Source organism: Triticum dicoccoides, chromosome 1B (assembly GCF_002162155.2).
Source record: "Triticum dicoccoides isolate Atlit2015 ecotype Zavitan chromosome 1B, WEW_v2.0, whole genome shotgun sequence".
NCBI classification, from domain to species: domain Eukaryota; kingdom Viridiplantae; phylum Streptophyta; class Magnoliopsida; order Poales; family Poaceae; genus Triticum; species Triticum dicoccoides.
Genome location: NC_041381.1, coordinates 129,006,829 through 129,031,069, shown reverse-complemented (window position 1 = coordinate 129,031,069; position 24,241 = coordinate 129,006,829). Strand labels below are relative to the sequence as shown.

General features: G+C 50.6%; 1 protein-coding gene across 1 annotated transcript; it reads left to right on the top strand.

The window, feature by feature from the left end:
- Positions 1 to 4,391: 4,391 nt before the first annotated feature.
- On the top strand, positions 4,392 to 5,675 carry LOC119302590 (protein BIG GRAIN 1-like). The gene has a single exon (XM_037579627.1). It carries the CDS (start codon positions 4,546 to 4,548, stop codon positions 5,548 to 5,550), a length of 1,005 nt encoding a protein of 334 aa, XP_037435524.1. The 5' UTR covers positions 4,392 to 4,545; the 3' UTR covers positions 5,551 to 5,675.
- The last annotated feature ends 18,566 nt before the right edge of the window (positions 5,676 to 24,241 follow it).

Here is a 24,241-nt window from a genome sequence, read left to right as displayed (position 1 = left end):
ACCCCGATGCTTTCCCGGAGCTTTACACCAGAATGATTGAGCTCTGAAGCACCACCAACCGTCTAGGGTGCCCAAGCACCCAAGAGGAACAAGCTCTAGGGTACCAAGCACCCAAGACTAATAAGATTCTCAACTTTTCACTTCCACGTATCACCGTGGAGAACTCAAACGAATGCAACTAATGCAATGACAAGGGCACAGGAGTGCCCAAATACCTCACTCCCAAATCCCACCAAAGCAATGAAAGCTATGGAAGAAAATGAGAGGAAGAACAAGAAGGAGAACACCAAGAACTCCAAGTTATAGATCCAAGGGGTTCCCCTCACATAGAGGAGAAAGTGATTGGTGGAAATGTGGATCTAGACCTCCTCCCCCCCCCCAAAAAAAACTAGAAAGAATCCATGGAGGGACTGAGATAGCAAGCTCCAAGAGGTCAACAATGGTGGCGGGAAAACTTGCTCAGATTTCTTAGGTTAGAGGAGGAAGAACAGGGTACAAATACCCCAAGAAAAATATGGCCCTTGTACCCCGGGCACCCGGACAACCCAGAGAAAAAGCCAATAAACTCCGGGCACCCTGGAGGAATACCCCGGGCACCCGGAAAAACAAGGGAAGCACAGCGACAAGGGGCCGGGCACCTGGGAGTCCCAACCCCGGTCACCTGGAGGGAGGCGAGAGGAGGAGGCGGAGGATCCCGGACACCCGGGTCCAAGACCCCGGGCACCCGAGGTGATCGGAGGAGGAGAGGGAGCACCGGGATGACCCCGGGCACCCGAACCGGCCAGAGAGATCACTTTGGAGGGGCTCGGGTGACCCCGGGCACCCGCACTAGGTAGAGAGATGCGGGAACCGATAAAATTGAAGCGGTCACAACTTTTGCAAACAAACTCCGAATTTGATGAAACCAAGTTTATTGGAAAGCTAAAGACAAGGGATAACACAATCTTGATAGAAGTATCAAGAAATAGAAATTAAGAAAATACCCAAAATAAAATGGTGAGAGCCCTTTCTCAAATAAGACCGGTGAAAACTCCAACGCCGAAAACACAAAAGAAGATGCATAGGAAATTGGTTTTCGATGAACTATAGCTTGTCATGAAGATGACCATAAGCTCTAAAACTCAAAAAGAGAAACACCAAACAAGAACCAATAAAGATGATGCAAGGATGCAATGGTTTGATCTCCTTATTCACCACTCCCTATACGACTCTGTCGTGCAACACCTCAAGTATGAACCTCGAGGGTGGTTCCTCGTATGTTCGCCTTGATGATTACATCATGTGGATTCCATCGAGGGTGATTCCTCAAATCCCCCTTGATGTTATGGACACACGCTTACCTGAACTTTACTTGAGACCATTGTTGAAGTCGGGTCGGCCCTGAGGGGTACCCGCGAGTTGATGTGAAAGTCGGTCGGGCCCGGAGAGCACCTGCGAGATATTTACGAGGCACGGCCGGGCAGGCAGGCCGCCCCCGAGTGGGTTGGGCTAGCCCTTGCCATATTTCCTCGAGACGGGGTGACGGGGTCATATTATCGTGAGTCTCTGCTCGTCTCCGCAAGCTCCTAACACACTAAGGATTTGGGTATTTGATCTGAGTTGGCCACTGGCCTATACACACTAACCACCATGTCGGAACAGTTATGGGCACTCGGCGTCGTAGTATCATCCGAAGCTTTGTCAGACGCCTAATTCAGCATTGCGGCACGGCTGGGCCGGCACCCCAGAGGTGGTGCCTAGGTCCGCCCTGCTTGCAACGACCCAGAGTGCAACGGGCGATGGGCCCAAGACCCCGGAATGCAAAGGATGTAGACCGGCGGGGACCTCTCTGCTGAGCCTAGTAGGGCAGCGATGTGTTGATCTTCCGAGACCGGGCATTGACCCAAGTGTGTCCGGCCAGAGTAATCTAGCGTGTTGGGTAATGTGGTGCACCCTTGTAGGGAAGTTTATCTATTCGAATAGATGTTTCCACGGTAATGGACGCTCGGAGTGGTATCCTGATCTATTGCAACTAGAAATGGATACTTGAGATATGTGATGGATATGTGGCTCCGGGATTGCTTTCTCGCAGGGAGTCGAGGAAGGATATCTGGGCGTTAATATTACAACGTGCTTGTTAAATGTTAAAATGCTATTCTTTACTCTTCTACATGCTGCAAGATGTTTGGAGCTGCTTGAAGATGCTAGTCTTCGATAGGCCAGGCCTTCCCTCTGTTCTGACATTCTACAGTTCAGTCCAAAGATACAAACCTTTTATTTGATACCAATGCATAGTTAGTATAGATCTGATGCTTGCGAGTACTTTGGGTGAGTACTCACAGTTGCTTTGCTACACCTTTCCCCCCTTCTTTCTTCTTTCCGGTTGTTGCAACCAGTTGATGGATCCAGGAGCCAGATGCCACCGCCAATGGCTACTTCTACCCCGAGGGTGCCTACTACTACGTGAAGACCTCCGACGACCAGGAGTATCTAGGAGGTCCCAGGCAGGAGGCCTTGCCTCTTTGATCGTTGTTACTTTTGTGCTAGCCTTCTTAATGCAAAACTTGTTTAACTTATGTCTGTACTCAGATATTGTTGCTTCCGCTGACTCTTGTGTATCGAGCTATGTATTCGAGCCCTCAAGGCCCCTGACTTGTAATGTAAAGTTTGTATTATTTCATTTGTGTCTAGAGTTGTGTTGTGGTATATTCCTGTGAGTCCCTGATCTTGATCGTACACATTTGCGTCTATGATTAGTGTACGGTCGAATTGGGGGCGTCAGAACCGCGAGCGCAACAAGTGAAAGGAGAAGACGAGCAAGATCCAGTGCTTCGCCTCCGAACTTCTCCGCTGGTGACTTGAGAGACGACCCCGCCACTCTCCCTCCGGTGCTCCGCCACCACGCTCCAGTAACCGCGATGTCTATGGTCCTTGCGCTGCTCCTTCCCTGGATCTCTCCTCCGCCAAGTTCTTGTCCCCTCTGGCAACAACGATGACGACACTTCCACGGTGAAATTCCACCTACTTCGATATAAGGTTAGCCCCCTCCTCTTCCACCTGAGTTTTTCTCATTTGATGCACTCAACATCCATGCAATGATGCTTGAACATACAAATCCAAGAACATGATCATCGACTTTTCTTATTCTTTAACTAATTTTACAGGTCGGATGCAAAATTTACTCGCTGGTTAATAGGAATCCATATCATACATTCTTGTGGTGTGCCTTTCCGAAACTCAAAAAAGCAATAGTTCGAGAAATAAACTATTGTACTGGTTAAGACAACTGATGACAATACAATGGAAGCAATGCACAAACAATGTCAGTGGTGTGTAATTATTACAGAGATGTTTGGAGTAACTGTTGATCGGCTCAGCAGCTGCCATCTAATCAAATCACAGTTAATAGACTACTAGGCAAACATATTGGAGAGCTAGTGTCAGATCAATTCATTAGGACACACAATTATCAGATAATATCATAATGCATGGTTGTAACACAACCAGTAGATTATAATCACGCATTTCAATTGCGTTCAGACAAAGCGCTCCACACCTAGCATTTCAGGAAGTTTAAATTCATATGCTGATACATATAATTGCCTAGAATTTGCATTTCAGTACACATTAGCTCATATATTTATCAGCTAGGTGACGGAGCCGTGTTTAGTGGTTGGATGCCTTTCGATTCGTTGGTCATTGAGAAGATTTCACCCGAAGCAAGAAAGATATGTGACACATTCATCCTTTGATGCCTTCTCCTTAATTTGGCACACAATCTTGAAAATGAAATAAATTATGTAATGGAATGGTAGGATAGAAAAATGAAGTGTGGAAACAACAACAAGAAGAAGATACTGAACATCAATTTGAAAGAGGTAGAAAACTGATTCCTATTTACAGAGCGCCTGAGCTCACATCAACACGTCAATTTTGGACCCAGCTTCGGATTATGTCCTCTACTGATGCAAATCTAATATTATCAGTTTCACTTCACCAGACATAATATTTTTCTATTTTTGCAGGGAAAGCTAAAAATTTCATACAACATGAGTGAAAATTTCATACTCATGATTTTTTTTTTTGCAGGGGTCACGCATGAGAATTTAACCGCACATATATACACTACGACGTGACGTATTCACAGAGGGGTAATATCGAGATGGTAAATGGCGAGCCAAGTGGCCGCGAAGAAGTGCCGACAAAGCGAAAGGAAAAGAGGGCAAGAGAGAGACAGGGAGTGAGACGGCACGGGCAAGGAAGAGAAGCTCGATGTGAAGCATGGACGGCCAGCCAGACAGGGGAATGAAGGCGGGCCCCGCCCGTCCCGGCAACAAGATCCCCTCGCCCGCACGCCCGCCCGCACTGCTCCACTCCACTCCACACCACACCACTCCTCCCCGATCGATCGGTCGAATCAAATCACACGCCCGCCCGCCCGCCGTTGCCGCTCGCTTTCCCCTCCACGCCTAGCCTAGCTCGCCTCCCCCTGCACCATCATTGCCGCGCCGCCTGCTGCTCTCCTCCGCTCCGCTCCGCTCGGCTGAGTGCGCATATCGATCGGCGATGGACATGAGGTGGGCGCCCGCGCCGGCGCGGCCCAGGGCGCCGAGGCGGCCGGCCGACCAGCCGTCCTTCTCCTCCACGCTGCTGGACGCGATATGCGACTCCATGGACGGCCCCGAGGCGAGAAGCGCGGCGGCGGCGAGGTCGGCGTCGGCGGCAGCAAGGGCGGCGGCTGCGGCCAAGAAGCAGGAGGAGGCCGCCCTGCATTACTACTACTACAAGCCCGCCTTGGCCGCCAGCCACCGGGCGCGCGGCGAGCAGCCGACGCAGGGCGCCGCGGCCGCGGACTGCTCCGGCAGAGGGTACTTCTCCTCGTCCGAGGTGGAGTACTCCCTCGGCCGCCTCAACCGCATCCGCACGTCCGGCGGCGCGGCGCCGAGGCAGCAGCAGCAGCATCCCGCTCCGGAGAAGACGGCGAGGACGAAGAAGCCGGCGGCCGCCGCCCGCGGCTGCAGCAGGCCGGCATCCCCCGGCGCGCGGCTCGCCAGCCTGCTCAACTCCATCTTCGCCGGGAAGCGTCATTCCTCTCAGCGGACGGCCCCGGCGGACCAGGAGCCCGCGTGCTCCACAGCGCCGTCGTACGCGCGGTCCTGCCTGTCCAAGACGCCGCCACCATCTGCAGCGCGGCCGAGCCGGAGCCGGAGTACTCGGACCGTGAGGTTCCTGGACATTGACGGTGAGCTGGCCGTGGCCGCCGCGGCAGTGGGACGCTGCCGCCGGATTCCGGTGGTGGAGGTGGAGGAGGAGCTGCTCCGGCCGGCGGACGTGGAGGCGCACATCGACGGCGGCGAGAAGAGCAGCGACGCGAGCTCCGACCTGTTCGAGCTCGAGAATCTCGCGGCCACGGCTTCGGAGAGCGGCCGGTGGGATCGCGACGGGTCGTACGGTAATGAGCTGCCGGTGTACGGGACCACCGGAGTTGGCCTCCACCGTGGCATTGCCCATCCCCGCCCGTACGAGTATGGACCGTATGGTCTTGGTCGAAGTTGTAGAAAGGTTGTTTGATTTCGCATAACTAGAGGGTGCTCATTGTCAAATAGTCTAATTAATTTTTAGTATAGTTTTTGCTGTTAGTAATTTTCAAGATTGTGTTGTGGGTAGCTAATTAACCGCTACACTTTGCACCTCTGTAACTCCATATTGCCTATAATTGTTTATTACTAGTTCTCGCAGTTAATTTTTGAGATTATCTAGCTCATCCTATTTACGGAGAAACAAAATGTGGAATGAAAAATATCTTGAGGGTATGTTGCTAGCATTCTTCTCTAAAAGCATCTCTAACTGAATCCCTCTCTAGCCGAACCCCTAAATTTTAACTCCACAAACGTTCAAACATCAACTCCTCAAATTTAAAGAGTTTAAAAACCGTGTAGCTTACTGAACCCTTAGACTTAACTCCTCAAATGAACTAGAACCTACATGAAAATATCTCTTCCTCTACCTCTTATTCTTTTTCATCCTTCCACACGGCCAGCAATGAATTCTCATCAGTAGATGATGCTCATAAGCTAGTTAAGACCTATGATGGTGGCAAAGTTTTCATATTGGCTCACCGTGCGCGATGTAAGCGTGCGACAAAATAGCCGAGAAAGTAGGCGAAATTCGTCCTCCATAGGCCATGGTATGCGCGCTTCCTCATATTGATGGGTTCTTCCACTTGTCTTCTCCTAGTGCCCCGATGGCGTTGTCTAGAATGCAAAGATTCATGGAAATCTGTGATGGTGGTTGGTGGCTATTTTTCTATGCATGATTTTTCCTGTACATGAGTTTTTCCTCCGTAGGTGCTCCTCCGCGTGTGGTGCAGCTTTTCTCGTAGTCGGGGACGATGGGGAGGAGCGCCACCGTGGGTGGAAACGGCGAGAAAGATGAAAAAATGAAGACAAAAAGTTCGCCGGAATCTCGCTAGAGGTCATCGGGGCTGTGAATGTAGGCGGGCGTGAGGGGTGATTGTAGGATGCATGAAATTTGAAGGAAGCGAACTCGGTGTGGACGCGTCTGAGCCAAGGGAGAGACAGACAAGGGATTTTTTTTACCGAGAGTTGTGCTCGTTTGCTCTATTTTGAACGGTGATCGGCACTTCTCCTCCTAATTTTGAGGAGTTAAATATTTTGATGGTTCTATTAGTCAAAAGAGAATCTTCTAAGTAGGTAAATCTTTTTACAGGTATGGTTAGAGCTTCCCTAAGGCCAGTAAACTCTTGGACCATTGCTAAGAAGTCATTGTAAGACCTTTTAACGATTTGCTAAATCACAGTCGATACCGAGGACAGTCTTCCCCGAGGTGGAGACAAATAGGAGTTTATGTATTCTGCATAGCTTTAAAGATTATCAGTATATCGAGGCCTAGACGCTTCCAATTACCTATGATTTAGAGTGACTTATATAGTTGAGCCCAACTATGTAACTGAAGAGTTATAAATAGCTTGAGGTTAGGTTGTCACAAAATCATTACTTTTGTTTTCTACCCATAAGCTCCACTGCCGAGGTAGGGTCGCGATAGATAGCACGGAATAGAAAATTAGCTCATTTTAGCAGTGAAATTAACCGGTGGAGTCTATATTGTTGGGGCTGACTTGGCAAAAGAAAAATGGCACGTAAACAAGCTAACTTCATCCAATCTGTCACCATGTTTGTGGTGTCATGAATCATGGTGCCCGCGCATAGTCAATAGTCATTGACTATGAAGACGGGCTGCCACCATCATGTAGGTGTAGTTAGTTACCGAAATGATGTGCGTTGTAGACAATGTCGAAGTCCTCGAAGATGCATACTCGTCAGCAAATTTTCTCTTTCACAGAGACTACAAATAGCGTGATTTGCCAACATGTTTGTACGCAACTTCCTAGTATGACTCCTTAGAATGACTTGCACCCGGGTTCTATTTTGGAGTGAGAGACCTACATCTGGTCCAAGTTTTTCATCGTGATCATACGCAAGGAGCTCCCTCTATCATTCAAGAGGGCGGGTGAACTCATCTGCTTACGAAGACCAGAAACATGAAAAGTTGTAGCTTTGCGTGCAGTCTTCTTCGGTGCAGGCGATGGGCACATTGGCCCATCTCATCTTACCTACAGGACTACAGGCCGCCAAGATGTCCGTTGCGACCTTTTTGGCCTCTATGTGTGACTGTTAGCGGTAGTAGCACGTGTTACCCCCTGGTGCGAAGGTTTGTAGGTAGTGAGTTCATGACCCACAAGTATAGGGGATCTATCATAGTCCTTTCGATAAGTAAGAGTGTCGAACCTCACGAGGAGCAGAAGAAAATGACAAGCGGTTTTCAGTAAGGTATTCTCTGCAAGCACTGAAATTGTAGGTAACAGATAGTTTTGTGATAAGATAATTTGTAACGGGTAACAAGCAATGAAAGTAAATAAGGTGCAGCAAGGTGGCCCAATCCTTTTTTAGCAAAGGACAAGCCTGGACAATTTCTGATAATGAGAAAAGCGCTCCCGAGGGCACATGGGTATTTTCGTCAAGCTAGTTTCATCACGCACATATGATTCGCGTTCGGTACTTTGATAATTTTTGATATGTGGGTGGACCGGTGCTTGGGTACTGCCCTTACTTGAACAATCATCCCACTTATGATTAACCCCTATTGCAAGCATCCGCAACTACAAAAGAAGTATTAAGGTAAACCTAACCATAGCATGAAACATATGGATCCAAATCAGCCCCTTACGAAGCAACGCATAAACTAGGGTTTAAACTTCTGTCACTCTAGCAACCCATCATCTAATTATTACTTCTCAATGCCTTCCTCTAGGCCCAAATAATGGTGAAGTGTCATGTAGTCGACGTTCACATAACACCAGTAGAGGAGAGACAACATACATCTCATCAAAATATCGAACGAATACCAAATTCACATGACTACTAATAGCAAGACTTCACCCATGTCCTCAGGAACAAACGGAACTACTCACAAAGCATATTCATGTTCATAATCAGAGGAGTATTAATATGCATAAAGGATCTGAACATATGATCTTCCACCAACTAAACCAATTAGCATCAACTACAAGGAGTAATCAACACTACTAGCAACCCACAGGTACCAATTTGTGGTTTTGGATACAAGATTGGATACAAGAGATGAACTAGGGTTTGAGAGGGGATGGTACTAGTGAAGATGTTGATGGAGATTAACCCCCTCCCAATGAGAGGATCGTTGGTGTTGATGATGGTGATGATTTACCCCTCCCGGAGGGAAGTTTCCCCGGCAGAATAGCTCCGCCGGAGCCCTAGATTGGTTCCGCCAAGGTTCCGCCTCGTGGCGGCGGAGTTTCGTCTCGTTATCTTGCTCTTGTTTTTTTCTAGGGTAAAAGACCTCATATAGCAGAAGATGGGCACCGGAGGGCCACCAGGGGGCCCAGGAGACAGGGGGCGCCCAGTAGGGGCGGCACGCCCCCACCCTCCTTGCCGGGGTGTGGGCCCCTGAGGGAGTCATGGATTAGGGGGTATCCGGACAGCCAGACTATATACATCATCCGGACTATTGAAGCGTGAAGATACAAGACTCAAGGCTCCGGACCGTGTCCAGATGGGACTCTCCTTTGCGTGGAAGACAAGCTTGGCGATCCGGATATTATATTTCCTTCCTTGTAACCGACTCCATGTAGACCCTAGCCCTCTCCGGTGTCTATATAAACCAGAGAGGATGGTCCTTAGAAGGCCGATCACAATTACAATCATACCATCATAGGCTAGCTCTTAGGGTTTAGCCTCTACGATCTCATGGTAGATCTACTCTTGTACTACTCATATCTTAAATATTAATCAAGCAGGAAGTAGGGTTTTACCTCCATCGAGAGGGCCCGAACCTGGGTAAACATCGTGTCCCTTGCTTCCTATTACCATCAGCCTAAGACGCACAGATCGGGACCCCCTACCCAAGATCCGCCGGTTTTGACACCGACATTGGTGCTTTCATTGAGAGTTCCTCTGTGTCGTGGCTTTGAGGCTTGATGGCGTCTTCAATCGCCAACAACACGGTCCAGGGCGAGACTTTTCTCCCCGGACAGATCTTTGTGTTCGGAGGCTTCGAACTGCAGGCCAATTCACTTGGTCAGCTGGAGCAGATCGAGAGCTATGCCCCTGGCCACCAGATCAGGTTCGAAACTTGAACTACACGGCGGACATTCGCGGAGACTTGATCTTCGACGGATTCAGGCCTGTGCCAGGAGCGTCAGATAGTCACGACGAGCACGGCCTAGACCTGCTGTCGAACAATGCTCGGGACATCATCCCTGCAGCAGCCCCGGATCTAAATCCGGAGCAGGTTGCGTTGCCCAAGGACGGAGGGGTGGACCCCGCTCTGCTGGCCGCATACTCATCGGCGGTAGAGCCGAACACAGGTCGCACCTCTGTGGAGGCCTATAACCCCGGGGCCCCGGACTCGTATTCGGCTCTCGGTTCCGGTCCGCACACCCCCGAGCCAGCCGAGCCAGGTTGGGCTCCGGGAATGGAGTTTACCGCTGCGGATATCTTCCAGCACTCGCCTTTTGGCGACATGCTGAACTCATTAAAGTCTCTCTCTTTGTCAGGAGGCTCTGAGCCGAACTATGTCCGGCTTGAGTGGGAAGCAGGTGACGAAGGAATTCGTTGCCCACCCACCACCCACTTCATTGCCATGGTCGATGATTTAACCGACGTGCTTGACTTCGACTTCGAAGACATTGACGGTATAGACGACGATGCAGGAGAAGTACAGGAGCCACCGCTCATAAGATGGTGGACAGCCACCTCCTCATATGATATATATATGGTGGACACTCCGAAGGAAACCAATGGTGAAGAGGCAGCGGAGGATAACCCCTCGGGAGGAAAAGCAAAACATGGGCGTCTTCGGCGCCGCTCCAAGCCCCGCCACATCAATACCGGCCCGAAGATGATCCGTATAGTGCCGCAGAAGAATACATCCCTGATCAACCTACCTTCAAGCAGGCCAGACAGGCCACAGTGGGATACTTGGAGAGGGACAACTATACACCCCCCTCCGAAGACGAGTAAGCCTTGGCAATGACGAATTCGGCGTGCCTGATGATCCAGTGGAACAAGTTCGCTTCAAGCGACAGCTCATGGCCACGTCAAGGAGCCTGCAAAGGAAGCAAGAGCAGCTTAAAGTCGACCAGGATTTCCTAATGGATAGGTGGACCAAGATCCTGGCCACCGAAAAGTACGGACTCGACCGCCCTAACACAGGGCATTCACGGCACAACTGGCTACCTCAACCTAAGCAGGAGATACAAAGGCACACAACCCGACGTCCGCACACCACTACGGTCTAAGACAGCAAGAAGGATACACGAAGAGGCATCCTCAAGCCTCGGCGCAATGGTCATAAAGGTCAAGTCAGGGAAGCTGGTGCCAAGTTCAGCAACTCCCAATATGGTCAACGGACAAAGAACAACTCAAGCCTATTCGGCCCGAGCCACAAACTCGATCAACCGTGTGAAATTCATGGTACTCCAAGAAAGACGGCAAAACATACCAATAGAGAATGCCGAATCTTCAAAACAAAGCGACCGGTCGTGTGCCGGAAACAATGAAGGGAGACGTCTAGTCAAGAGACCCCCCAGAGCACAACAGTACGGTCGACCGCCCCCTATCATACAAACCACAACAATTCAATTGCCGTACCCCCCAGACCTAGTAGTCCAGGGGCTCCATAACACACAAAGCCCCCGAGGGTATGAATCTTCAAATAACACCTTCTACAAGATGTCAGGTGCAAAGGCCAAGTTCATTGGCCCACCACTCTAATGGTTGTTTTCAGATAACCAAGAAATGCCACATCATCGGCGCATTCCCCTCATACGGTAACCCACCGTCTGCTAATGGAATGAACCATGTTGACTAGATTCCACGTGGTAAACCATTAGGCCAACACCGGTGATATACTCACGCCTACGTGCAAGGCCGAACCACGCCCCTAGAGCGGAAATCATATAGCTGCCGGAGTAGCAAGTCATGCATACCTATCAATATTTTGATATGACAGCCAACTATCCGGACACCAACTGAGGAGTCCGTGCTGCTTCCCGGTATAGCGGCTGGGGTCACCAGGGTCCGATCAGGAACCTTTAGACCAACCACAGGAGGACGTTCGGCTGCCTCCGAGCATTTACCTTCACAAACTAACTTTTATGGAGAACATGATTGGCGGCGTGGAATTGGCCCGGACACACAAGGACAGGACCATGCAGGTAGAAGGCAGTTCGGATTCACTTTCGATCCATTCACAGCCCCCTCCAGTCCGGCCATCACAGGTTCCGCCAAAAACCATCTCTTTTTCATAATCATAAATCGCACTCATATGCATAGACATATCATCCTACTGCAATGCGCAGACTTAAATAACATGCACCGGCCGTTGTTTATCATCAACGCCCCTTTGCCACAAAATGGCAGCCATGCTTCGTGTTACACCTGGTTATGCCAGGGGCTTCACAGTACGGCAATAAAGTCCGACCACCTTCTCGGTCGCTCGGCACCCCGAACTTATAGCACTATATGCATCAGCTCCGAATCATGTCTTGGGTCATTGGTTGGGTTTGCCCGGCTCCCATGTTTTGGTACCTTACGTTCCGTTCCATCGGCTAAGGTAGCGATGGGAGAACGACTGCGATTGTGTCCCGGTTCTGCCGGACGAGCACCTCAGTGGAGAAAGCCGAAAACCGACTGTCATGATACAACGAGAGCTGGTCAGCTGTTCGAGAGGTTGTAAAATCCTTAAAGATTTATTCTGCATAACACCATCATAAATGCAGATTGCGACGGACCAGTCTTCCGATCAGGCGCCAATAGAGCCCCTAGTTCGGCCTTCCAAACACTAGGGGTTGCGCCGACCATACTCGAATTCCTATGGCTAAGTGAGAGTAGTAAAGCCCTATAGTCCGATTGCCTAGTTCGTGGTGAGAAACACCTCCTTATAAGGACCCAATAATGGGATAAAGAGTGTTCAGAAATATCCCGAACACCCCCGTACTTCTCATGTGGGGGCTGAAGCCGACGACTGGCCAACTCTCAGAATTTACATAAAATAAATAGCAGCACAGGAAGAATGTATGTTCAAACAAAATAGGCAATATATAATAAAAGTGCCATTATCCCATATTACAAATATTGGCAAGAATTCCCTCAGGGAAATATAATGTCTTTGGTGCACTTATCCGCCGCCAGGCGGGCCCCCTTCAGTACACCTTCATAGTACAGTTCGGGCTTGCGATGCTCCTTACCCTCCGGTGGCCCCTCAGTCATCAGCTTCTTCGCATCAAGCTTCCCCCAATGCACTTTTGCATGGCCAAATGCCATGCGCGCACCTTCTATGCAGACTGATCGCTTGATAGCATCAAGCCGAGGACAGGCACCCACAATCCGCTTTATGAGTCCAAGGTAACTGCTTGGAATTGGCTCTGCAGGACACAGCCGGACAACCAAGTCCTTCATGGCTAGTTCGGCCGCCTGGTGCAGTTCGACCAGCTGCTTCAGCTGATCGATAAAAGGCACCGAATAGTTTGGCGCCAAATACTGCGACCAGAAGTTCCTCTCCGCAGACCCCCTCTCCTCGATCCGGTAAAATTGTGCAGCGTCTGATATGCTGCGAGGCAGATCCGCAAACGCCCCTGTAAAAATCAAGAATTCAGCTTGCTGCTTAGAGTTCTCCCCACTATCACGTAATAATGGCCATAGATACAACATGCCTAACCAGCCACAACTTTCCGGGCCTCCTGAATGTCCCGTACAGCACCTCGGGCTTCTTCCCGAGCATCTTCCGCGGCTTGGAGAGCTTGGGCGAGTTCAGATTCTTTCCCTACTAGACTCTGCTCCAAGCTCTCGCTTTTCGTCACAGCCTCCTGGAGCTCCCGCTCAGTTGTGATAACCCTGGCCTCGTGTTTTTCATGAGGCGCCTGTTCGGCGGCAGCCTTCTCGTGGGCATCAGCCACTACCTTCTTAATCGCCTCATATTCGGCACTCTCTCCTAGGGCGTACAACATAAATAATTTTCAATAGGCACACTTATTCATTCGTGCCCAATGCAAGACAATGTTTAACATACCTTGCTTCTCCTCTAATTGCTTCTTCACACGGCCAAGTTCTTCCTCGGCCCGTTCCAGGCTCTGCTTCAGTTCGGACACTTCCGCATCATGAGCGGCTGTCTTCTCCGCAGACGCCTGTCTCAAGCAAAGGGGTATACATCATTAAACAAAGGTTCTCACTACAAAAGAGGGTTTGATCCCCTACCCGGCTCTCTTTTGTCGGACAGTGTATCAGGGGCTACTCCTCATATCATGATGATTCTTCAAAGGTTCCTTAGAAACCATACCTCAAAAGCCTTTATAAGGCCAAGACAGGACTCATTCAGCCTGCTTTCGGCAGCCCGAATCTTTCCAACCACCGTACCCATGACGGTCTGATGTTCATCGACAATAGACGCATTCTTTAACGCTGTCGATAGACCGCCCGGCAGCTCTGCTTAGACAGAGGTTGCCGGCGGAATAGGCAAACCTCTCTCCATGGAGGGTGGCCGCTCGCCCGATCCTAGAGCCTTAGAGGCCTCCAGGACCTTATCCGGCTCTGAGTCTCTTTGAGATGACACCTCGGTGTCGCGCCTGGACTTTGAAAAAAGAGTCCCCGGAGGCATCTAGCTCGCTACAGCATCCGAGCTCAATGAATCCTCCGATGAGGACTGTCCAACAAGAGATCTCGCCGGGCTGTACGAGATGTGGTGACAGTTAAGAATATTGTACCCAGACAACCATGGATGCATAGGCGCATTCGGCTTTTGGTTACTTACGATTTTTCCAGGGGCTGGGCCTTGGGATCCCACTCCGGGCTGTCATCGGCAGCCGGGGTGGATGCCTCTGGATGGGAACCTCTCCCCCTCTTGGGCGATTTAGCCTCCAGGGACGGGGAAGCCGCACGCTTCTCCCCGCCTTCAGAGCGAGGCTCGTCCTCCTCTGCTTCCTCCTCTTCGTCTTCGGAAGAAGGAGGGTCGCTAGAGCCTTCAGAGTTGGCGTCCGAAGCCTCGCGACAACGGAGGCCACTCCAGGTCTTCTTGACTTTCTTGGAGGCCTCCTTCTTTGGCGCCTCATAAGGCGCAGGGACCAGCATCTTTGTTAGAAGAGGTCCGGCCGGTTCCTCCAGCAGCGGGGCTGGACAATGCATCCGCTCCACCTTCTTTATCAATCCCCGAGGCCACGATGAAACACGATTAAAATGTCTCGCTCATGACATGCCAGCTGAAGCATGGATGGACAGGGCGTGGCTGTAACTTACCGGGCTTGTAGAATGGGATAATTGATACCCCCAGTCCTCGGCAGAGTCTGGCCATGATTTGCCGGACTTGAAGAGAACCTTCCAGATATTCTCATGGGAGGAATCATAGAGCTCCCGAAGGGTCTAGTGCTCGGTTGGGTCGAAGCCCCACAAAGTGCAGGCTCGACGCTGGCAAGGGAGAACCAGGTGAACTAGCATCACCTGGACTACGTCGACAAGTTTGACGTCCTTATCAACCATGCTCTGAACGCGTGTCTGAAGCAGTGACAACTCATCAGGCGAGGACCAGTTCGGGCCCTTCTTGGGCCAGGACGTGAGCCGCAGTGGAGCTCCGGATCTGAACTCAGGAGCTACAGTCCACTTTTTGCCGCGTGGTTCGGTGATATAGAACCACTGCTGCTGCCACTCCTTGATAGAGTTGTTGAAAGTGCCCTTCGGCCAAACGACCTTGGGCATCTTGCTCACCATGGCACCGCCACACTCCGCGTGTTTGCCACTCACCACCTTGGGATTCACATTGAAAATCTTCAGCCACAGGCTGAAGTGAGGCGGAATCCGGAGAAAGGCCTCGCACACGACGATGAACATCGAGATATTGAGAAAAGAGTTGGGGGAGAGATCATGAAAATCAATCACATAGTAATACATGACTCCACGAACAAATGCGTGGAGGGGAAACCCGAGCCCGCGGACAAAATGGGGAAGGAACACGACTCTCTCGTAAGGCTTCGGAGTAGGGACAACCTGTCCCGCCGGTGGGAGATGGTGGCGATCTTCTTGGCCAGATACCCGGCTTCCCGGAGCTTCTTGATATCCTTCTCCCGGATGGTAGAGGCCATCCATCTACCTCCTACTCTGGATCCGAACATCTTTGGAAAACCTCTCTTCAATGGAAAGGGAGAGTGCTTGGGCGTTAGGGCTCGAGCAGAGGGGAATGAGTTAGCGGAAGGAGAAGGTGTGGGTAAAGAAGAAGAGACCTTATCTCTTTATAAGAGGTGGTAAAAGCTTTTTGCGCCTCCCCACTTGCCTGGTGGAACCCGCTCACCTCCCACTCTCTGCGATTAGCAGTGCGGTTGGATTACCCATACCCGTATTGATGGGAATCCCGTGATAAGGGGACACGATCTTCGCTTCGACAAGACGCGCCAAGGAAACCGCCTCGCAATATACGCTGAGGCTGGATGTGGGAAAACGGCTCGGATAATGACCCGACCTTGATGACATGTCGCACTATCTAGAAAGTTGTCAGCAGAGTACATTTGTGAAATATCATTCTCTCTACAGCGGTATGTGAAGATCATCTTGCAGATCCGGACACGGTCTATGTGTTCGATAATTATCTTCGAGTATTCAGAAGAGGAACCCGCCTTGCAATGCCGAAGACAAGACTGCGCGGAGAACTCATCGTCATTGAAGCCTGGTTCAGGGGCTACTGGGGGAGTCATGGATTACGGGGTATCTGGACAACCAGACTATATGCATCGTTCGGACTATTGAAGTGTGAAGATACAAGACTCAAGGCTCCGGCCCGTGTCCGGATGGGACTCTCCTTTGCGTGGAAGACAAGCTTGGCGATCCGGATATTATATTTCCTTCCTTGTAACCGACTCTATGTAAACCCTAGACCTCTCTGGTGTCTATATAAACCAGAGAGGATGGTCCTTAGAAGGCCGATCACAATTACAATCATACCATCATAGGCTAGCTCTTAGGGTTTAGCCTCTACGATCTCGTGGTAAATCTACTCTTGTACTACTCATATCTTCAATGTTAATCAAGCAGGAAGTAGGGTTTTACCTCCATCAAGAGGGGCCGAACTTGGGTAAACATTGTGTCCCTTGCTTCCTGTTACCATCAGCCTAAGACGCACAGATCGGGACCCCCTACCCGAGATCCACCGGTTTTGACACCGACAGCCCCCTCAGGTACTTTCTTTGCTCATAAATTCTTATTAAATCCAAAAATGACTTTCGTGGAGTTGCGGGACTTTTGGAGCTATGCAGAATAGGTTTCCTGTTGGGGATATAACTATTTGTGTAAGCCGCCCAGGAGGGGCCGGGTTACGCAAAGAGGACTCACCGGAGAGAAGCCCAAGACAAGGCATGAAGATGATGGTTCATAAGAAGCTTAAAGCCCACCGGCGACTTGAGGCCCGTTGTAGTAAACCGCAGTTATAATATTACTTGTATCATAAGGTAGACTTAACTATTCACCGAGCTGGACATTGCTTATAAGCCGCCCGGGACTCTGTAGGCTGGAGGGCGTCGACCCGTGTATATAAGGGGACGACCCACTGGCGGCTTAGGGGAAGAAACAACTCATCGAGAGCCAGGCATAGCGTATCTCGCTCCCTGGTCATCGAAACATAAATACCAACCCAACTAGACGTAGGCCTTACCTTCACCGTAAGGGGCCGAACTAGTATAAACCCTCTCGTGTCCTTTGTCCCGTTTAACCCCTTCAAGCTTCCTAGTTGCGATGGCTCCACAACTAAGTCCTTTCACGAGGACATCTGACGTGACAATTCCACGACAGTTGGCGCCCACCGTGGGGCCAGTGCATGGTGGATTTGAGTTCTTGAAGGGCAACTTCGAAGGGCTCAAGGGATACGTAACGGGCCGGATGACCAAGACTCATCGCGGCAAGATCTACATCGGCGACGGAGGCTGGGGCCCCGATGCCGGCTCAATTGAGTACGGGTACTGGGTCCCCTTTGGAGGGATCCACGTCTTTATCGGCCGGATTGGTGAGCCGGGGCCTGAGCCGGACAACTGCACCGACCTCGTCGAGACGGCTTAGCGTGCGAAACCCGCCCGAGTTCAACCCGGCGTGAAGCGTGTCTTTGTGGGCTGCATCCACGGAGAAGAGCTTTCTGAAGGTCCTGAAGATGGTGGTGAGACGGTCGTCCCCTATGACGGTGATTCGTCCACCGGTTCAACAGATTCTTTGTATCAAGTTCAAGATGGTGCGCTCGGGGGCTGTTCCGATGGTCTTAGTATTCCGGACCTCTGTGAGTCGCCAAATTGGGCAGGAGTCTTTATGGCTGGGACTCAACACGGACAAAACTCGGCAGCCGCAGCCGCAATCACTTCCGGGTTAGGAGCAGCCGGGGCAGGAGACCCTGTGTGCCCGCCGGCTCAAGTACTGATAGACCTCATGGATAAGCTTACGACCCTGTTAACCGCCACAGTCATCCCTGCAAACAAAGATGAGCATGACGCGGAGGTAGCACAGGTACGTGAGGAGATAGCTCAGGCCAAGGAAGCCTTAGCAGCTGAGGACACTAGGCTAGCTACGGAGCGGGCGGCTCTCGACGCCCGGGCATAGCGGTTGCATTCATAGGCTTATCAGCTCACAATGAGTTTAAACGCGTCCAATGAAGTAACGAGGAAGAGATTATCAGAAGACCCAATCCCGGTTACCTCCGAATTACGATCCTAGGGTTCTCTTTGCCACACCCGGAGCCGGGCCAAGTAACCCGCCCAATGCTAATCAGTTCATGACACCCGGAGCGGGAGGACCGGCTCAGCGTCAGGAGATGCCACCTCCTCACATGAGCATGGCACCGCCGCGTTGTGTGCCAATACCGGAGGGTCACTTTTCCAACCCCATGGAGAATTTAATCACAGCGTCAGCGTGTTTGGCGGCTGTTCCAGTGGATGGTGATGATCCAACAGCGGTGGAGACCCGGAGGATCAGGGAACTTGTCCAGACGGCTCTGGCTCAGCAAGAGACCTATTCTTACAGCCGGGATAGAATTCATTCAACCCCTCCACCTTGGTTAGCGCCGCCTCGTTAGAACCGGAGCCCGAGTTACAGCAGGCACATGGAGTCCGAAGCTTTATCAAGCAACGCCCAACGCCAGCATGGTAGCTATAACCCGGTGCAGAATCGAGTACGTCAGGAGAACGAGCGGGCGGCTCAACTGGCGGCTCAGCAGGCGGCTCAGCTGACGGCTCATCAGGACATCTCGGAGTACCCAATGACTTCTATTGAGTTGGGAGTAGCCACCAGAACCGGTGGAGTTCCTTGTTTGATACCGGCTTTGCGCAACGTGCGCCTGCCTAAAGACTTCAAGGGACCTCGGAAGGTGCCGAATTACACGGCCGACTTACAAACCGGAGCATGAATTGAGAGCTATGAGATGGCCATCGAGCTGTTGGAGGTTAGCGACGCGGCAATGGCTAAATACTTTACCATGATGTTAGATGGAACGACCCGGTCCTGGCTAAAAGGTTTACCACCCAATTCCATTGGTTCATGGGAGGAGTTAAAGGCCCGGTTCATCCAGAACTTCAAAGACACCTGTAAGCAGTCCATGTCAATCGTGGACTTGACAAGTTGTAAGCAGGGGGAGGGTGAGTCCACCACCCATTGGGTACGCCGGGTCAAGGAGATAATTCATTCATCGAATAAGATGGATGCCGGCTCCGCAGTCCTCATGTTGGAGAAAAATTGCAACTTTGAGCCGCTGAGGCAGAAATTGGGACGCCTAAAGCGTGACTGCACCGATATGGGAACGCTGATGGTGGCTTTAGTCAAATACGCCGATTCTGATAATACCAAGGACCCTGCATCTGACGATGAGAAAAAAGGGAAGGGTAAAAGGAACGGTAATGGAAAAGGTCAACAGCATAACCCGGGGAATCAAGGCGGCAATAAGCGTAAGGCGGACGGTAGTCCGGAGCTTGTGGCTAACGCTAGTACACAGGGTAGCAATCAGAGACACAAGGGTAAGTGGCCGCGAACCGGCGGGTCAAGTCCATCTCTTGAGCAGCTAGTCAACGAGCCCTGTCCGAAACACGGTACCTGGGAGCACCCCGCTACTCACCTATGGAAAGATTGTGCGATCATGGAGGCGTTTAAAAATTCCAATATCCTCAATGGTGGTCATGGACCTGGTGGCGGTTCAGGGGCCGGCGACTTTCATGGCCCAGGTGGCGGTTCAAATTCCAGTTTCCAGGGACAACCGGGTGGAAATAATCAACAACAAGCTGGTCAGGGAGGACAACCGCAGCAGCAGTCGGGTTACCAGAGCCAACCGAAATAGTTGAGTGGTGGGCAATACCATGTGTTCACCACTAGTTTATGCAAACGTGACCAGAAGGTTCATAAAAGGGCTGTAAATTCGATTGAGCCGGGGGTCCCTCGTTATTTGAGATGGTCAGAGCAACCTATCATTTGGAGCAGGGAGGATCACCCGCTACGAGTTGATAATCCAGGTCAGTTAGCCTTGGTTGTAGCACCCCAGGTTGGTGGATATAAATTCACTAAGGTACTCATGGACGGAGGTAGCAGCATCAATATCCTCTATTATGAGACCTTCCAGCGTATGGGGTTAACTGAGAAGAATCTGAGGAAGTCCAACACGGTTTTTCACGGGGTGGTCCCAGGTAAGTCAGCTTACCCAGTTGGTAAGATTGAACTAGAGGTGGCTTTTGGAGATGAGTATGGTTCTAGGGCTGAGAAGTTGACGTTTGAGGTGGTCAAGATCAAGAGCCTGTATCACGCTCTATTTGGGCGACCGGCTTATGCTAAGTTCATGGCACGGCCGTGTTATGTTTACTTACAGCTCAAGATGCCGGGTCACAAGGGTACCATCACCGTGCATGGGAGTCAAAAGGTGGCCTTGGAATGCGAAGAAGGCGACGCGGCTTACGCTGAGACGACATGTGCCGTGGAGGAGCTCAAATTTTATCAAGACAATGTTGACCCGACGGATATGACCTCCCTCAAGAAACCAACTATAGAGCACGATCCGGCGTTGAAGTTTAAATCGGCGCTGATACAAAGCTTGTTGACTTCACCCCGGGGGACACCTCTAAGCAGTTCAGTATCAGTGCTAATCTGGATCCTAAATAGGAAAGCGCGCTCATCGAGTTCATCCGTGAGAACCGGGACACCTTTGCATGGAAACCTTCTGACATGCCGGGTGTACCGAGGGAACTCGCTGAGCACACTCTCAATATTGATCCAAAGTATAAGCCGGTCAGGCAGTTTCCCCGACGATTCAACGAAGAGAGACGAGCAGCCATTGGAGAAGAGGTGGCCCGGCTCTTAGCGGCCGGGTTTATTGTCGAGGTCTTTCATCCAGAGTGGTTGGCTAACCCGGTGCTGATATTCAAGAAGAACGGCACTTGGCAGATGTGTGTGGATTACACGGACTTAAACAAGGCTTGCCCGACTGATCCCTTTGCACTCCCCCGTATTGATCAAATCATTGATGCTACGGCAGGTTGTGAACGTTTGAGCTTTTTGGATGCTTACTCTGGCTATAATCAGATCAAGAAGGCAGTTAAGGACTAGGAGAAGACAACTTTCATCACTCCGTTTGGGGCCTTCTGTTATGTATCTATGCCGTTTGGGCTCAAGAGTGCCCAGGCAACTTATCAGCGATGTGTGCAGAACTGTTTGCACGATCAGATTGGGCGCAATGTTCATGCTTATGTGGATGACATCATGGTGAAATCCAGAGAAAAAGAAACTTTAATATCCGATTTGAGAGAAACCTTTGACAATCTCCGGGTTTACAAGATGATGCTTAACCCGGCCAAGTGTGTATTTGGTGTACCTGTAGGCAAGCTCTTGGGTTTTCTGGTGTCAAATAGAGGCATTGAAGCTAACCCGGAGAAGATCACGACGATCACCTCTCTGGCTAAGCCGGCGTGTATCAATGATGTTCAACGCCTGGCAGGACGTGTTGCCGCTTTAAGCCGGTTCATAAGCCGGTTAGGCGAGAAGGCCTTGCCGCTGTACCAGATGATGAAGAAAACAGACACTTTTGTTTGGAGTGATGCAGCTAACACTGCCTTTGAGGATTTAAAGAGACAGTTGTCTGAGCCACCGGTTCTTGCAGCTCCCATTGATAAAGAGCCGCTATTGTTGTACGTGGCTGCTAACTCGCGGGCTGTCAGTGTTGCCATCGTGGTGGAACGTAAGGAGGCAGGCAAGGAGCATCCGGTTCAACGGCCGGTTTACTACGTCAGCGAGGTGCTCATTGAGTCTAAACAAAGGTATCCACATTGGCAGAAGCTTGTTTATGGTGTGTTCATGGCGAATCGGAAACTAAAGCAGTACTTCCAAGGTCACCCTATAACGGTGGTGAGCTCAGCTCCTTTGGGAGATGTCATTCAGAATAGAGAAGCTACAGGATGAATCGCCAAGTGGGCCATTGAGCTTGGGCCTTATGGTTTAAAGTACATGCCCCGTACTGCCATCAAATCTCAGGCGTTGGTGGATTTTATCAATGACTGGACAGAGTTGTAGGCACCTGAGGAGAGGCCGGACAATACGTATTGGACTATTCATTTTGATGGGTCCAGGCAGTTAGAAGGATCAGGGGCTGGGGTTGTCTTAACTTCCCCTCGAGGTGAAAAATTTCATTATGTGCTCCGGCTCATGTTTCCTTGCACTAACAATGCAGCTGAATATGAGGCCTTGCTCCATGGTCTCTGGATGGCTAAGGAGATGAATTTAAGCCAGGTAAGGTGCTTGGGCGACTCAGATCTTGTGGCTCAGCAGGTTTCAGGCACATGGGATTCTAAGGATCCCCTTATGGCGGCTTATCGTCGTGAAGTTGATGCTGTAGCTGGGTACTTCAAAGGGTATCAGGTGGAGCACATTGATAGAAGGAAGAATGAGGCGACAGATGCTTTAAGCCGGTTGGGCTCTCAGCGTAAGTCGGTGCCGCCTAATACCTTTCTGGACGTCTTACATAATCCTTCTGTCAAGGTACCTACAGAGGAAGAGCTTGCAGTGCCAGACCCGGAGGCACAGTTGGTGGCTGCACTTCACATCATCCCGGATTGGACATTGCCATATTTGGCTTATATGACCCGGGGAGAGCTGCCTGAGGATGAGACCTTGGAAAGACAAATTGTCAGATGATCCAAATCCATGACAATTGTTAACGGCGAGTTACATCATCTCAGTGTCACAGGTGCGTTCCAGCATTGTGTGTCGCCTGCAGAGGGTCAAGAGATACTTCGAGAGATCCATGAAGGGGATTGTGGTCATCATGCCGGCTCAAAATCTCTGGTGTCCAAGGCTTTCCGTCATGGTTTTTATTGGCTGACGGCTCATGTTGATGCAGAAGATCTTGTTAGCAAATATGACGGGTGTCAAAAGTTCTCAAGACGAGCTCATGTGCCGGCTCAGGAGTTGAGGATGATTCCAATTACTTGTCCGTTCGCAGTCTGGGGGCTTGACATGGTGGGACCTTTCAAAAGGTCTAAAGATAAAAAAATGCACCTCCTGGTGGCAGTGGATAAATTTACAAAGTGGATTGAGGCAGAGCCGGTCAGTCAGTGTGATGCGGCCACAACGGTGCAGTTCATCAAAAAGGTGATCTTTCGTTTTGGTTTTCCATATAGCATCATAACTGATAATGGCACTAATCTTTCCAAGGGTGCCATGGAAGAGTTCTGTCAACGGGAACATATCCGGCTCGACGTTTTGGCTGTTGCTCATCCTCAGTCCAATGGTCAAGCAGAATGAGCTAATCAGGAGATTTTAAGGGGTATCAAACCATGGCTCTTGGTCCCCTTACAGCGGACTCCGGGTTGTTGGGTTGAAGAGCTGCCCTCTGTGCTTTGGAGCATCAACACTATGCCTAACAGATCAACGGGCACGCCTTTCTTCATGGTTTATGGAGCAGAGGCAGTTCTGCCAAGTGATATCCGGCACGATTCACCCCGTGTGGCGGCTTACGTTGAGGCTGATAATGAGAAGGCTCGACAGGAGGCTCTTGACTTGTTGGATGAGGAGCGAGACTTGGCAATGGCCCGCTCGGCGATTTACCAGCAAGACCTTGATCGCTATCACAACCGCCGGGTCAGAAGCAGAACATTTCAGGAAGGCGATTTAGTGCTCCGGCTCATCCAGGATCAGACCGATGTGCATAAGATATCCCCTCCTTGGGAAGGACCCTTTGTGGTCAACAAGAATCTGCACAATGGGTCATGCTACCTCATCGATATTCGAGAGCACAAGGACTCAGGTAAATCGGAGGAGGAGACCCGCCTGCCGTGGAATATAGCCCATCTTCGGCCTTATTATACTTAAGCCACCGGCTCTTTAGATGTATATATATTTGAGAGCACAAGGACTCAAGTAATAAAGCAGGACCTCTATCCTTTTTTCACCCTCAAAAAAGTGTATATGTCCTTTTTGTCAGGTGGTGGAAACAACCAATAGGGACAGGATCAAATTTGAATCCGGTTTACCTTTGGTCTGGCTTATGATCATATCTGAATCTAGCCATGATCACTTGGGGGCTTCCTATTCAAACATAGGTCGTATCCGAACCAAAGAGAACATAGCTGTCGATACCCACTTGATCGGCATACTTGCCAAGCCTACTTGGGGGCTTCCTGATCATATTTGAATCACAGCTTAACCCCTTTAGGTCTGACGTG